The sequence below is a fragment of the Narcine bancroftii genome, chromosome 5 (genome assembly GCF_036971445.1).
Source record: "Narcine bancroftii isolate sNarBan1 chromosome 5, sNarBan1.hap1, whole genome shotgun sequence".
Taxonomy (NCBI): Eukaryota; Metazoa; Chordata; class Chondrichthyes; order Torpediniformes; family Narcinidae; genus Narcine; species Narcine bancroftii.
Genome location: NC_091473.1, coordinates 83,722,339 through 83,736,241, shown reverse-complemented (window position 1 = coordinate 83,736,241; position 13,903 = coordinate 83,722,339). Strand labels below are relative to the sequence as shown.

General features: G+C 38.4%; 1 protein-coding gene across 4 annotated transcripts in view; it reads left to right on the top strand.

Moving 5' to 3' along the window:
- Positions 1 to 13,903, top strand: part of axdnd1 (axonemal dynein light chain domain containing 1) — a 215,522-nt gene that overhangs the window by 45,135 nt on the left and 156,484 nt on the right. For all 4 annotated transcript variants that reach the window (XR_011357692.1, XM_069938137.1, XM_069938136.1 and 1 more), the window contains exons 7-9: positions 6,068 to 6,124; positions 7,605 to 7,716; positions 12,026 to 12,147. Coding sequence is in view for 3 of the 4 variants with exons in the window: in XM_069938137.1 (XP_069794238.1) it covers positions 6,068 to 6,124; positions 7,605 to 7,716; positions 12,026 to 12,147 (291 nt within the window). In the remaining variant the exon portion in view is untranslated. The remainder of the gene's footprint in view (positions 1 to 6,067; positions 6,125 to 7,604; positions 7,717 to 12,025; positions 12,148 to 13,903) is intronic.

Here is a 13,903-nt window from a genome sequence, read left to right as displayed (position 1 = left end):
CCAGTGTAAAAGTCCATGTTAACCGGCTGTTGCCAAAACAGAGTGGGATGGTGCAGTTACTAAAGGCCCTTATGCTGCTACTGTTCATTGCCCTCAGGGCTGGGCCTGGTTTTTCATTCTGGATGTTGTAGTCTGAGGTGTGTAAGGTAAAAACATCATGAGATGGGACCAGAGAAGGAGTCACCCAGTACTAAGGAGTAACAGAATGCAGATGTGACCTTGTACACTCAAGATAAGCTTTGCACTAACAAGAATGATGTGCAGCAGACTAACAGAGAAGGATAGCAACAGTTTATTCATTGGACAATGTAATGGTATGATAATTTACTAAGTGCGTGTCCTGGGGTATAAAAAAACACCACTTGCTGATAACGGCAGAATGCGCCTTCTCCAACTAACACTTAGTTGCAAGTGTTACAATCCGGTAATAAAGAACAAAGAACCTTGATTTCGACTCAGTCTGGTGTTTGACTCACTCATTCATGAACAAAGCAGACCTAACAGGTGGGGGGTGAAAAGAATCCTAACCTCAGCACCCATGTCAACCAGGAACTGCCATCCTGAGAGGGAGTCCCAGATGTGGAAGAGGCTGTCTTGTTGGCCATCCACCATAGCCACTAGCAATGGTTGGCCACGGCGTTTCCCTGAAATGCATGGGGGGGAGTGGCATTGGCAGGCCTCCGTACCCCATCTGTGATGATATAAGCCGTAATGATCGGAGGGGGAATCCACTTGCCTTTCTGTCGGTTGTTGTGGCCTTAGTGTTCTCTGTGTGCATGGCCTAGCAACCTGTTCCATCACAGAGCTGCAGTCCTTTTTCACTCTTCAGAGGACATCTACCCAAGCGGTGACTTTCCTGGGATGGCTGAAGTCCTCGTCAGTGAGCAGCAGTTGGATATTCTCAGGCAGCTATTCCAGAAAAACTTGCTCAGAAAGCAGGCAAGGCTTGTGCCCGTCGGCAAGGCCAGCACATCGCTCATGAGGACTGATGGGGCCCTGTTCCCCAGGCCATCCATGTTCAGTGCGCTTGCACCATGAGAACCCGAACGTTTGGGTTAAAAGCTCTTTGAGAGCCTCCTATTTGCCTTGATCTGAAGGCTGCCGCAGGAAATTGACAACTTGTGCTGCTGCGTCCTGGTTGAGCGAGCTCACCACGTACTAGTACTTTGTGGCATCAGTAGAGATCTGTCAGAGCTGCAACTGGGCTTCAGGCTGCTCGAACCTCACCAATGGCTGTGCTGTCCAGAATATCGGCAGTTTCAAGGAAACTGCATGTAGAGTTGACTGGTTGGTCATCTTCGGGTCCAAATGCCACTTGGACCAGTTGGGGTCACCAATGTAGCGAGTCACTACAGCAGAGAGTGGAAGAATGACATGCACTCAATATGGTTATAGACAAGACTGGTTTATTTCACTCTCTGCCCCTGCTTCTATAGGCCCAGTTTACTGCTGCTGGGAAAGGCCATTAGTCTGTGCAAGCCTTGTGTGATTGCCGCGTTCAACTGCCATTTTGTGTGCTGGGCCACTTCCCGTGTAGCAGGCTGGTTCAATCTTAGATTTAATCAAAATTAATCATGCCTAATTATAACATAATTAAGCATTCTGTACAGCTCAGTATGTACTCTTCAGCCCCTGTTGTTATGGTGACCTATATAAACATCTATGAATTTATAAAGGACTGTGGGAAAGTATGGCCGCACAATCTATTTATTTATTTTAAAAAACTTTATTTAAAATTTTCTAACATGAATAAAATAAAAATTACATTTAAAGAAATAATAAAAAATAAGATAATCTTTGGCTTGGCTTCGCGGACGAAGATTTATGGAGGGGGTAAAAAGTCCACGTCAGCTGCAGGCTCGTTTGTGGCTGACAAGTCTGATGCGGGACAGGCAGACACGGTTGCAGCGGCTGCAGGAGAAAATTGGTTGGTTGGGGTTGGGTGTTGGGTTTTTCCTCCTTTGCCTTTTGTCAGTGAGGTGGGCTCTGAGTCTTCTTCAAAGGAGGTTGCTCCCCGCCAAACTGTGAGGCGCCGAGATGCACGGTTTGAGGCGATATCAGCCCACTGGCAGTGGTCAATGTGACAGGCATCAAGAGATTTCTTTAGGCAGTCCTTGTACCTTTTCTTTGGTGCACCTCTGTCATGGTGGCCAGTGGAGAGCTCGCCATATAACACGATCTTGGGAAGGCGATGGTCTCCATTCTGGAGACGTGACCCACCCAGCGCAGCTGGATCTTCAGCAGCGTGGACTCGATGCTGTCGACCTCTGCCATCTCGAGTACTTCGTCGTTAGGGATGAAAGCGCTCCAATGGATGTTGAGGATGGAGCGGAGACAACGCTGGTGAAAAATTAGAATACTACATCATTAAACTACACAAATTAACCCCCCCAATAATTATAACACAACATTAATCATCTAATTTAAAATTAGTCCAACCCTCCCCCCAAAATAAAGAGTGAAGAATTAATTAACAATATTGTAAATAAAATAGAAAAAACCCCACTTACAAAAAAAGGATAAAACTTAACAACAAAAAAAATTACTAACAACAAAAAAAATATCAATACTAAAATAATACCCTTAAACATATATTTAAATCAAACATAATCATGTATTTAACAAATGAAATCCACTTTAAAACTAAGTTCAAATATTAAAATCATATATCAACCACATATCTGTTATTCAAAAAATCATAATTTATAATTTCCATTAATACCAAGTTTCCTTTATAATTCATCGAGAGAACAAAAACATCCCTTAGAAAAACAATCAGATAAACTTTTTATTCCCTTTCCCTCCCCTTATATAAAAGAAAAAAAAGAAAAAAAAAGAAAAAAGTTCAAACTCTTATAAAATTCTCCATATTCTTCATTTATAACATCTTCAAAATTCTCTATCGAAATTAACTTAATTTTATTATTAAACTCTTCTCTTTTTTTATTAAACTCTTCTCCCTCAATGTATTTGTACTTAATTTTCTTCTTTTTCTTCTTATCACCTTTCCCCTCATCTTCCTCTTCATCTAATTCAACATTCTCAATTTTTGACTTATTATCTTCTGTGACATCATCCTCTTAAAAAAGAAAGAAAAAAGAGAAAAAGAACCCCCCCCAAAAAAGAGAAAAAAAAAGGAGAGAAAAAAACCCTCTTAATTCCCTCTCAATTACAATCAGAAAACAAAAAGAGTTTAAAAAAAATTATTTATTTAAAAAAAAATAATAATAAAAAAGACCTTCACTTCTTAACCCAAAAATTAAAAAGAAAAAAAAACAGATCAGAGGTCACAACTACCTCCTCCTGTTTAAACTGCCCAAAGCGGTAACTCCCCCAAAATATTGGGTGTGAGATAACTCACAGGTAGCTGATGACTTCTGGAAACTAGTGCCCACCCAGTTCCCTCTCCCAACTCCCATTTCATTAATCTATCATCATTATTTAAACTATTTAAACTCTTAAAAAAAAGATAAAAGATTTATTTTTTTAAATCAACGTTACCACTTCGGTCACCATTGCTTCCATTTCTTTTAAAAAACTGGATCCCACCTTACATCTCTACTCTCTTTGGAGACCTTGAAGAACTACATCGTTCCTGAAACTTCATGATTGGTAGAGTCTGAGCAAAGTCCATAACCTCTTTAGGATTGTCAAAGAACTTTGGCTAATTTCCATCCTAAAAAATCTTCAGTACTGCAGAATACCTGAATGTTCCCTTATGTCTTTTTTTCCACAACCGTTCTTTCACAGAATTAAATTCGTGTCGTTGAAACAAAATTTCTTGACTCAAATCTTGATAGAAGAAAACAGGATTATTCTGAACCATCAAAGGAGATCTATTTTGCTGGGCATTTCTAATAGCCGTACGTAAAATTGTCTCTCTGTCACAATAGTTTAAACAACGGATCAAAACAAATCTTGGATTCTGTCCTGAAAAAGATTTTCTTCTTAAAACTCTATAAGCACGTTCCAGTATTAAACCTTCAGGGAATTTATCCTGTCCTAACACTCGTGGAATCCATTCAGTAAAAAATTTTCTTGGATCTGGTCCTTCTATGCCTTCTGGCAAACCAACAATTTTCACGTTGTTCCGTCTAGATTGATTCTCCAAATAATCAACCTTTTTTGCTAAATTTTTATTTTGGATCTGCAATGTTTCAATTATTCTATTTTCATCTTGCAGTTGATCCTGTGCATCGACTAAACCTTGATCACACATTTCAAATCTTTCAATGGTTTCAAGCTTAAAAGCTCCATTAATGACTTCCGCCATCGCATTAATCTTGGAAATAAACAGGTTCACAAAATTAGCTAAGTGACTCGATACAGAATATATCTTATCTTCAAGATCCTTAACAGACATTTCAACAGAAGTAGATTCAGGCATAATGGGGTCTTGCTGTTCCTTAGAGACTACGGGATCTTCTGTCCCTTCCCTTAATTTAGTATCTTTTCTAGCAGTTTGACTTCGTATAAAAATCCCTCTCAAAGTCCCCCCAGCAATGCCAGGAGACTGAAGATCAGGGTTATCTTTAAGCCAAATCTCTTTAATCATCTTCACTGAATCGATGTCTGGAAAAACCGTTGTAATTGAAGATGCATTTTGCAGCGCCACCACTATAGCAGTCGAATGACAACTCTTTATCTCTCCAGCTGGTGGCGCCCCAGCTGATTCAACTGTCAAAACCTCACCAACAACACCTGCAGTGGCCACTGTGCGAAACACTGGCACCCGTCCAGCCCCTTGTTCTGAAAGCTGTTGAGTGCGACCTTCAGAGAGCCTCACCGGCTTAAAACGAAGCTTCAATGCCGAACTCTGCACGTCCTCCTCTGGATCCATTCTACGTTAAGACCTGGATTCTTGTAAACAAGTAGGCTCAGACAATTTCGGAAAATGTAGTTTTTTAACAGTCTGTTGATATTTTATTTTACCTTTTTTTTTGCATATAAACCATTAGGCACTAATCCAACACCTCTTATTATTTATAAACTTTTAAAAGAACTTTAACGGGTGCTTAAAGACAAAACAATAAATCAGAGTCAGGAGAGGTCTGGAAGGCACGTCTGTTCCCTACGCCATCTTGCCACGCCCCCCCGGCCGCATAATTTATAAAGACTGGGATAGTCCTAGCGGCAACAGCGCACAATTTATAAAGTCCACGGGAAAGACCAACGGCAGATCTGCCCTCCCAGAATTCCTTGCAGCAGGGAAAGTGCTGTATGCATGGAGCACTCCTCGAGGGGGGGTTCTCTCTGCTGCATAGAATTCTGGAAGGGCAGATCCGCCATCACTTGCTCTCTCTCTCTCTCTCTCTCTCTCTCTCTCTCTCTCTCTCTTCCCCTCCCCCACTGCAACTTTTCCATGGTCCTTTAGAAATTTATAAAGGTTTATATAGGTTGCCGCAGTTTATACCTTTTTAATCTTTTGTTTCCTTCACATTCCTGCACTTAACGCAAAAACGTCATCAACACGTCACTACCTAGGTTGTATCAGCCCTGGTGTAACTTGATGCCTGTGTGCCAATTAAGGAGATTTCACACAGGACCCTCAACCACTAGATTGGCTGTCAATTATTCGGACAAGGTGCCAGTGTGAAAGAGGCTTAAGGGGTGACCTTAGAGTAATAAAAAAATCATGAGAGGCATAGATAACAAGAATAATTAGTCTTTTGTCCATGGAGGGGGAGAGTAAAACGAGATGGCATCAGTTTAAATAGGAAGGGAAGATTTAAAATGGGATTGAAGGTGCAACTTTTTCACCAAATGGATGGTGGGTATATGCAAAGAGCTGCCAGAGGAGGGTATTGAGGCAGGTGCAAATTATGATGTTAAAAGACATTTGGAGAGGTACATGGATGGGAAAAGTTTACAGAGATAATGGGCTAAACATAAGCAAATGGAACCAGCTCAGGTTGATTTGGAATGTTGGGCTGAAGGGCTTGTTTCCATGATGTAAAGTTCAGACTTTTTTCTTCCTTCACTAAAAAGTAAATCTTGTATTCATGTTTCTAATTCATAATTTAAACTTCAAAGTATCTACTGGAATGATTTGTGGTTAATCTTGTAGTAAATATACCACCCTACTAGAAGACCATGCGAAGAAGCTGAGAGTATTTCCATCCATGTGAGTAGTTCTGACTTTTTAATTGAATCAAATTTTTTTGGTGATGCCCTTAAAGATTTTAAGCTTGTTTTTGAAGTCACTGAATTTCACTGTATTTGCAAAAACTACATATTGTAGATGCCATTATTGTGCCAGCAGTGTCGTCAAATATCTTAACTAGGCTGTTCCTACTGTACACAAAGCAGGGTAATAATTTCTGGCAGGTTATTGGCATGTGTAGAACATACAAACAGCATATTTCTGTCATAGATGCATGTTTTTCAGCAGGGCTTACTTGGAGACCATTCTTATGCTCAAGGCTGATGAGTGGTTTTGCAATATTATCCCTAGTTTGCATTTATTTACATTGTAAACAAACAAGATCCCAATAAAACGGAAGTGACTATTTTTCAGTAAAGGTAATTTTACATTCAAAAAGTTTCTTGAGGAAAGCTTTCCAGAGCAATTTGTTGTAGATCCAAGCAGAAGACAGGTTATTTGAATTAATATCTTGTGTCATGTCCTCGGGTTAATGGATAATCTCACCAGAAGAGCAGTGATAATATTATTGAATTTTGCCTTGACTTTGAGGGTTATATAATTAAATTAACATTGGATCAAAAGAAAGGAATTTTAATGTTGCTATGAAATTAATGGGAATTTGAAAATTTCAGGAGGTACAAGAACATCAAAATCAGGACTGCCAGGTTAAGAAATAACTTCTTTCCACAGGTTGTGAGATTAATGAGTAACTAAGTAAATCATCCCAAAATATTTGTACATTTAAATTAAATTTAAATTTAGACATACAGCACTGTTACAGGCTAATTCAGCCCTACGAGTCCGTGCTGTCCAATTTACACCCATTAGTGTACAACCCGGTATGTTCTGAAGATGGGAGGAAACTGGAGCCCCTGAAGAAAACCTACACAGATACACGGAGAACATACAAACTCATTAGTGTCCGAGTGGGATTTGAACACAGGTCCAGTCCAGATTGCGGGAGCTGTAAAGGCATTGCACTAACTGCGATGCTAACTGTGCCTTTTAAATTGTATTTTTATGTATATATGTGATTATGTATTGTAAGTTGGTACATTGAGATCTGGAGAAATACTGTTTTGTTAGGTTGTTTTTATACAGTGAGATGAGACTTGAACTTGAAAATTAGTGGGAATTTGAGTAGCTATCTCTGAAAATTGAAAATTGACCAAAAAACAATTAGGAAGGAAAAAAAATATAGAGCAAATGTAAACTGGTAAGAAATGTAAAAACAGAATGTAAAAAGGAAAGATTAAGGTATGCAAAATGCAGAAAAAAGCATTCAGTAAGTTGTATAGCTGATTATACATCCTTAATTAGGCCATTTGGCAACAAGTGTGAAACTATTTAATGTTCTGTGACTGACTTCCTTCATCCTCTTGTAAATAATTTCTCCACCCAAAGGAAAAATAAATTATTCACACATCTTTAAAATTAGACCATTGTTTTATCCTGGTAGGAAACCCAATGGCAGACTCGAGGCCATTCAGCTGTCTCAAGTGATGGATATTATGCTGGAAAAGGTTGGGTTCAATGATGACAATAAACAGGAGTTAAAAGGAGAAGTGCAGGTACTGTGAGAATGAGAACATTTGCAGTTCTATAATTGTTATGCAGAGGGGAAAATGTGATTTCCCCTTTTACTCCATCAAATAATATTTAAAACTTTGGATATTTTCTTTGTTGCAGAATTTAACTGTCTTTTTATTGTCTAATTGCTCATGTGAATTGTTCCTCTTCTATCCCTTCTTCAATAACCTTAAAAAACAAGTTAGCAACTTTTATACTTGATAACTTTTGCCCTGATTTCTGTCTCGATGATGATTCACCATTCTTCATCAAGAGATGGGGTATTTCCTTGACCTTGAACATAGTTTAGGTTTTTATCAAACTTCTTTAGTTCCTTTTAAATGCTGAATTGTCTTGTTCCTTCATAAAACCTCAATCCAATATTTAAACAATTTAGGACATCTTATTGGAGCTGCTCTAAGTTTAAAGGCATCAAATGAATTTTTTTTCCACGAAAGATGAAGAAACACACCTGAAACAGTCACAATTATTGATGTAATATATATATAACCCCTGCCACTTAATAACTGAAGGAAATAGCATAATAAAGGATCCATTTTAGGAAATAAATTGATTAGTGGTATCCAACCTATAAATAATAATTTGCATTTAGAGAACAATGAGTATTTCTTGGTTAAATATCCCAAGAAACTTCACAAGACTATTATCTTTCTTTTTCAATCTTTTTACTATTATTATTATAATTTATAAACACATACAGTTCAAAGAGATATAAAAAATACATAGTCTTCTTTCTTTTCTTTGGCTTGGCTTCGCGGACGAAGATTTATGGAGGGGGTAAAAAAGTCCACGTCAGCTGCAGGCTCGTTTGTGGCTGACCAGTCCGATGCGGGACAGGCAGACACGATTGCAGCGGTTGCAAGGGAAAATTGGTTGGTTGGGGTTGGGTGTTGGGTTTTTCCTCCTTTGCCTTTTGTCAGTGAGGTGGGCTCTGCGGTCTTCTTCAAAGGAGGCTGCTGCCCGCCAAACTGTGAGGCGCCAAGATGCACGGTTTGAGGCGTTATCAGCCCACTGGCGGTGGTCAATGTGGCAGGCACCAAGAGATTTCTTTAGGCAGTCCTTGTACCTTTTCTTTGGTGCACCTCTGTCACGGTGGCCAGTGGAGAGCTCGCCATATAATACGATCTTGGGAAGGCGATGGTCCTCCATTCTGGAGACGTGACCCATCCAGCGCAGCTGGATCTTCAGCAGCGTGGACTCGATGCTGTCGACCTCTGCCATCTCGAGTACCTCGACGTTAGGGGTGTGAGCGCTCCAATGGATGTTGAGGATGGAGCGGAGACAACGCTGGTGGAAGCGTTCTAGGAGCCGTAGGTGGTGCCGGTAGAGGACCCATGATTCGGAGCCGAACAGGAGTGTGGGTATGACAACGGCTCTGTATACGCTTATCTTTGTGAGGTTTTTCAGTTGGTTGTTTTTCCAGACTCTTTTGTGTAGTCTTCCAAAGGCGCTATTTGCCTTGGCGAGTCTGTTGTCTATCTCATTGTCGATCCTTGCATCTGATGAAATGGTGCAGCCGAGATAGGTAAACTGGTTGACCGTTTTGAGTTTTGTGTGCCCGATGGAGATGTGGGGGGGCTGGTAGTCATGGTGGGGAGCTGGCTGATGGAGGACCTCAGTTTTCTTCAGGCTGACTTCCAGGCCAAACATTTTGGCAGTTTCCGCAAAGCAGGACGTCAAGCGCTGAAGAGCTGGCTCTGAATGGGCAACTAAAGCGGCATCATCTGCAAAGAGTAGTTCACGGACAAGTTTCTCTTGTGTCTTGGTGTGAGCTTGCAGGCGCCTCAGATTGAAGAGACTGCCATCCGTGCGGTACCGGATGTAAACAGCGTCTTCATTGTTGGGTATAAAAAATACATAGTAAGTAATGAATTAATACAGAGATATTAAACAATAATATTACAGAATAAAAATATATCATAAAAAAAAATTTAGATCAGTTTAGGGTGTGAACTATCTCTAAAAAAAAAGATATAATTAATAACAATATATGAAAAAAGAGAAAAAAAAACCCAAAAAAGAAGAAAAAACAAATCTGAATTTAAAAAACTTAAAAAGAAACTTAAAAAAAAACCTACAGATATAGCTAAACCACGCCGATCACTCCGATCTCATCTTACAGCCCAATTATCATACATAATCATAGAAAGAAAACAGAGCCAGATCAACTCACCACAAATGAAAATATTGAATAAATGGTCGCCAGGTTAACTCAAACTTAGAAGGGGATTCATAGACAGAGTTTCTAATTTTCTCTAAATTTAAACATAGTATAGTTTGGGTAAACCATTGGAAAACAGTGGGAGGATTAACCTCTTTCCAATTCAATAATATAGATCTTCTAGCCATTAGTGTAAGAAAAGTAATCATACGATCCGCAGGAAGAGATAAATAAGTAAAATCTATCATAGGTAATCCAAAAATTGCAGTAATGGGATGTGGTTGTAAATCAATATTCAAAACAGTAGATATAATGGAAAAAATTTCCTTCCAATAATTCTGTAAAGAGGGACAGGACCAAAACATATGTGTAAGGGAAGCTATTTCCAATTGACATTTATCACATATAGGATCGATATGAGAATAAAAGCGATGGAGTTTATCTTTAGACATATGAGCTCCATGAACAACTTTAAACTGTATTAGTGAATGTTTTGCACATAGAGAAGAAGAGTTTATCAGTCGCAAAATTTTATTCCAATTTTCATTGGAAATATGAAGGTTGAGTTCTCTTTCCCAATCATTTTTAAACTTTTCAAAAGTCCCAGAATTTATTTTTGTAATTATATAATTTAGATATCACACCTTTTGGAGGGAATTTTGAATATAGTATATCCTCTAAAACAGTCGTAGTCTCCCGATTGGGAAAAGAGGGTAAAGTCGAAACTAAGAAACTCCTAATCTGCAAATATCGAAAGAAATGAGATCGAGGTAAATCATATTTCATGGATAATTGTTCAAATGACATGAAAGAGTTATCCAAGAATAAATCCGAAAAGCAAGTTATACTTTTAACTTTCCAGAGTAAATAAGCTTGATCAATTAGAGAGACAAGACTATTATCAAACAAAATTTGACACTGAACTACATTATTTTTGCGATGTTGAGCTTTATAATAATATAAAATAAATGTTTATTTTGAATTGAGCTTGTTCCTTATACACAGTCATGATGCACATGAATGTCAGCAGAAAACTAAATTGACCCTGTGCTGCTAAAATTTTGGTTCATATGTTAGAAATGAGAACAAGAGAGTTTATTGTCAAATACACATACATGCATAGATGGAATTAAAGTTTTGCTGCGTCTTCCCAGTTACTCAAAGCACACCAACATAAATTAAGTATCATTAAGATGCCACAGAGAGAAAAAAATAATATTAAAGGAAGAATAAAATAAATAATGTATTCATGGTCATGGCTTATGGTGCAAAATAATTTTCTGTGAGTTGTACAGACAAATCTTTGGTTGTTATGTTTAGGGTACTACAGAGAGCTTTAAAAGCCTGTTAGCTGCTGGAAAGACACTGTTCTTGAACCTTGAAGTGCTGAACTTCATGCTTTTGTACCTTCTGCCTGAAGGTTGCAGTAAGAGAGCATGACCAGAAGGCTGTTCAAGATCTTTGTGACGATTTCAGTTTACAAATGATCTTTCTCAATTTGAGCAGCCAAAATCTCAGTCAATTCTTTTTCCAATATATTTCAAATGTTTAGTTGGTTAAGTTAGAAAAGAGGGTGAATTTTAAAGAAAGAATTGCTGATAGAATTAGGGCCAAGGTGGTCAAAGATGTAGCTGGCAGTGATGAGCAATTACAATTGACATATGCAAGAAACTATAAATCAAAAAATTGTGATTGCTTATTGATAGGCTACTTATGGATTTCAAATTCACTGTCCTCTTGAAAATTTTCCAATGTCCTTGATATAAATATTTATTGATATTTATTTATATTCTTATTACTAAGGATAAACTACCAAACTAAATTTGGGTGTTAAATAAATATTTTTTACATTACTCTGAAAAGCAAAAAATAATGCAAATATAAAAAGGATGAGAAAATGTCTAAATGCTTATCATCATTTAGTGTCTTGGGTAGAAATTTTGCTTGTGCTAAATGCATAATAAATTGACAGCACACTTGCTTTTGACAATTCGTTCCATTGACTTCGGCTTTAAGTAAAATGGAAATTGGTCCTTCTTCTAAACCTTTGTTATTATTTAAGACTACAAGATCTTTAAAGATTTTTAAAGTAGTTTCCAATTACATTGTGAAGTTTCTTATTTGTTAAGATGCATCATTTGCTGGACCTGGTAAAAAAGGAGCAAGATATTTATAACATTGTGTTCCATGAGCTCATTCGTCAGGTTAGTGTGGATTGCTCAGAACGTGGAGAGCTTCTTGCCAAAATCAGGTCAGTCAAAACCATAGATGATCTCCAATTAAAACAATACCCTAAATGTATGGCAGTCGATTTGTGTACAGAAAGTAAGAATATTACCAGTGTTGATGAAAAACAAAATTGTCAGAATGTTGGAAGAAATCTTCTGCTGTGTTACTTCACAATGTGTCCTCTGCAATTACTATTGTGTTTGTCTTGATATACTTAATATAGTATGAGAAGATGAAGTGAGTCTAATAAATGCAGTGATTCCTAAAGCATAATGGAAAACAATGGAAGGAGCTTTTTTATTTGTTCATAAGACATGATGTCATCACAAGGTTGGCTTTCATTGTCCATCCTTAATTGCCCATGAAATGAGAAGATAAAGGAGGGGAGCCATGTGATGGAGTAGTGGCCAGTCAGGAAGAATCAGCCCTCTCCAGAGAAAAGAATAAAAGTTGGGGAAAAAAAAACAATGTTCAGAAAATAAAAAGAGGATAAAATAACCAAGAAGAACCAGGAGATGGTGCTGAAAAGAGAGAAAGCCAGAACGACAGATAAAGAAGAAGAGAGAAAAGTGGCAGAAAAGAAAGAAGGAGGCCTTACCTGTACACAGGAGCAGGGAGCTCCCGTGAAGAGGATCATCCGAACCCCAAAACTGGTAAGTGCCTGGCAGAGCAGCGACTTCCCTAGCGGTGAACTACAGAAATGGGTCTCGGAACCTGATAAAGATGGGCAACTGTGTATGCGTGAGGAGTCGTGCATGTGCAGTGCGCACACAAGAGAAAAACACTGACGGGAGGGGGCCCCAGGATCAGGACGGACAGCAACAGGGTGCCCAGCAGAGGGAGACCCAGCGACAAGAGGAGCAGAGGATCAGCAGCGGGACTTCCTGCAGCAAGAAGCCCAAAAACGGGACAGGATGGCTTCATCTGAAAGAGCTGAAGAGGAAACAGTGAGGAAAGAAGAGACACAGAGAAGCCACCGAAAAAGAAAAGGAAGAAGACCAAGATCTACAAGGGAAAGAAGAAGGTAAAAGAGATAAACAGACTTTTTTGAAGACAATATGAGGTTATTAAAAGAGATGTTAATACTTGAATTTAATAGAACTAAAAGAAAAATGGAAAAAGCAGAAGATAAAATGCAAAGTGTCGGGCTGGCCATTACAGAAATAAGAAAAAGAGTAGAAGATGTGGAAGAATGAAAGACAGCTGTAGAAATGGAAGTAAATGAACTAAGAGGAAAATTGAAAGAAAAAGACAGAGAAATCAAGGAGACACAAGATTTGTTATCCCAGAAAAATGATATGTTGGAAAAGTAAAGTAGAGACAATAATATAAAAATAGTGGGTGTGAGAGAAGGCGAAGAAGGGACAGACATGAAGGAATTTATAAAAAGATGGATCCCGAAGGTATTGGGAGCAACAGATCTACAAGAAGGAATAGAAATAGAAAGGGCACACAGAGCACTGGTACCAAAGCCACAACCACACCAAAAGTTGTGATCCATATTAATAAAACTATTAAGATAATCAACAAGAGAGGACATATTGGAGTGGGAAAAGAACAAAGTAAAAGAAAATTACAGCCATTGGAATATAAGAGACAAAAAATATTTTTTTAACCCCGACATTAGTTTTGAACTTTTAAAGAAACGGAAGGAGTTTAATATGGCGAAAACGATGTTGTGGAAGAAAGGTTACAACTTTGTGCTGTGACACCCAGTACTTAAGGTATTCATCCCTGGGGAATAGAATAGACTGTTCTCAGATCCAAAGGAAACCCAA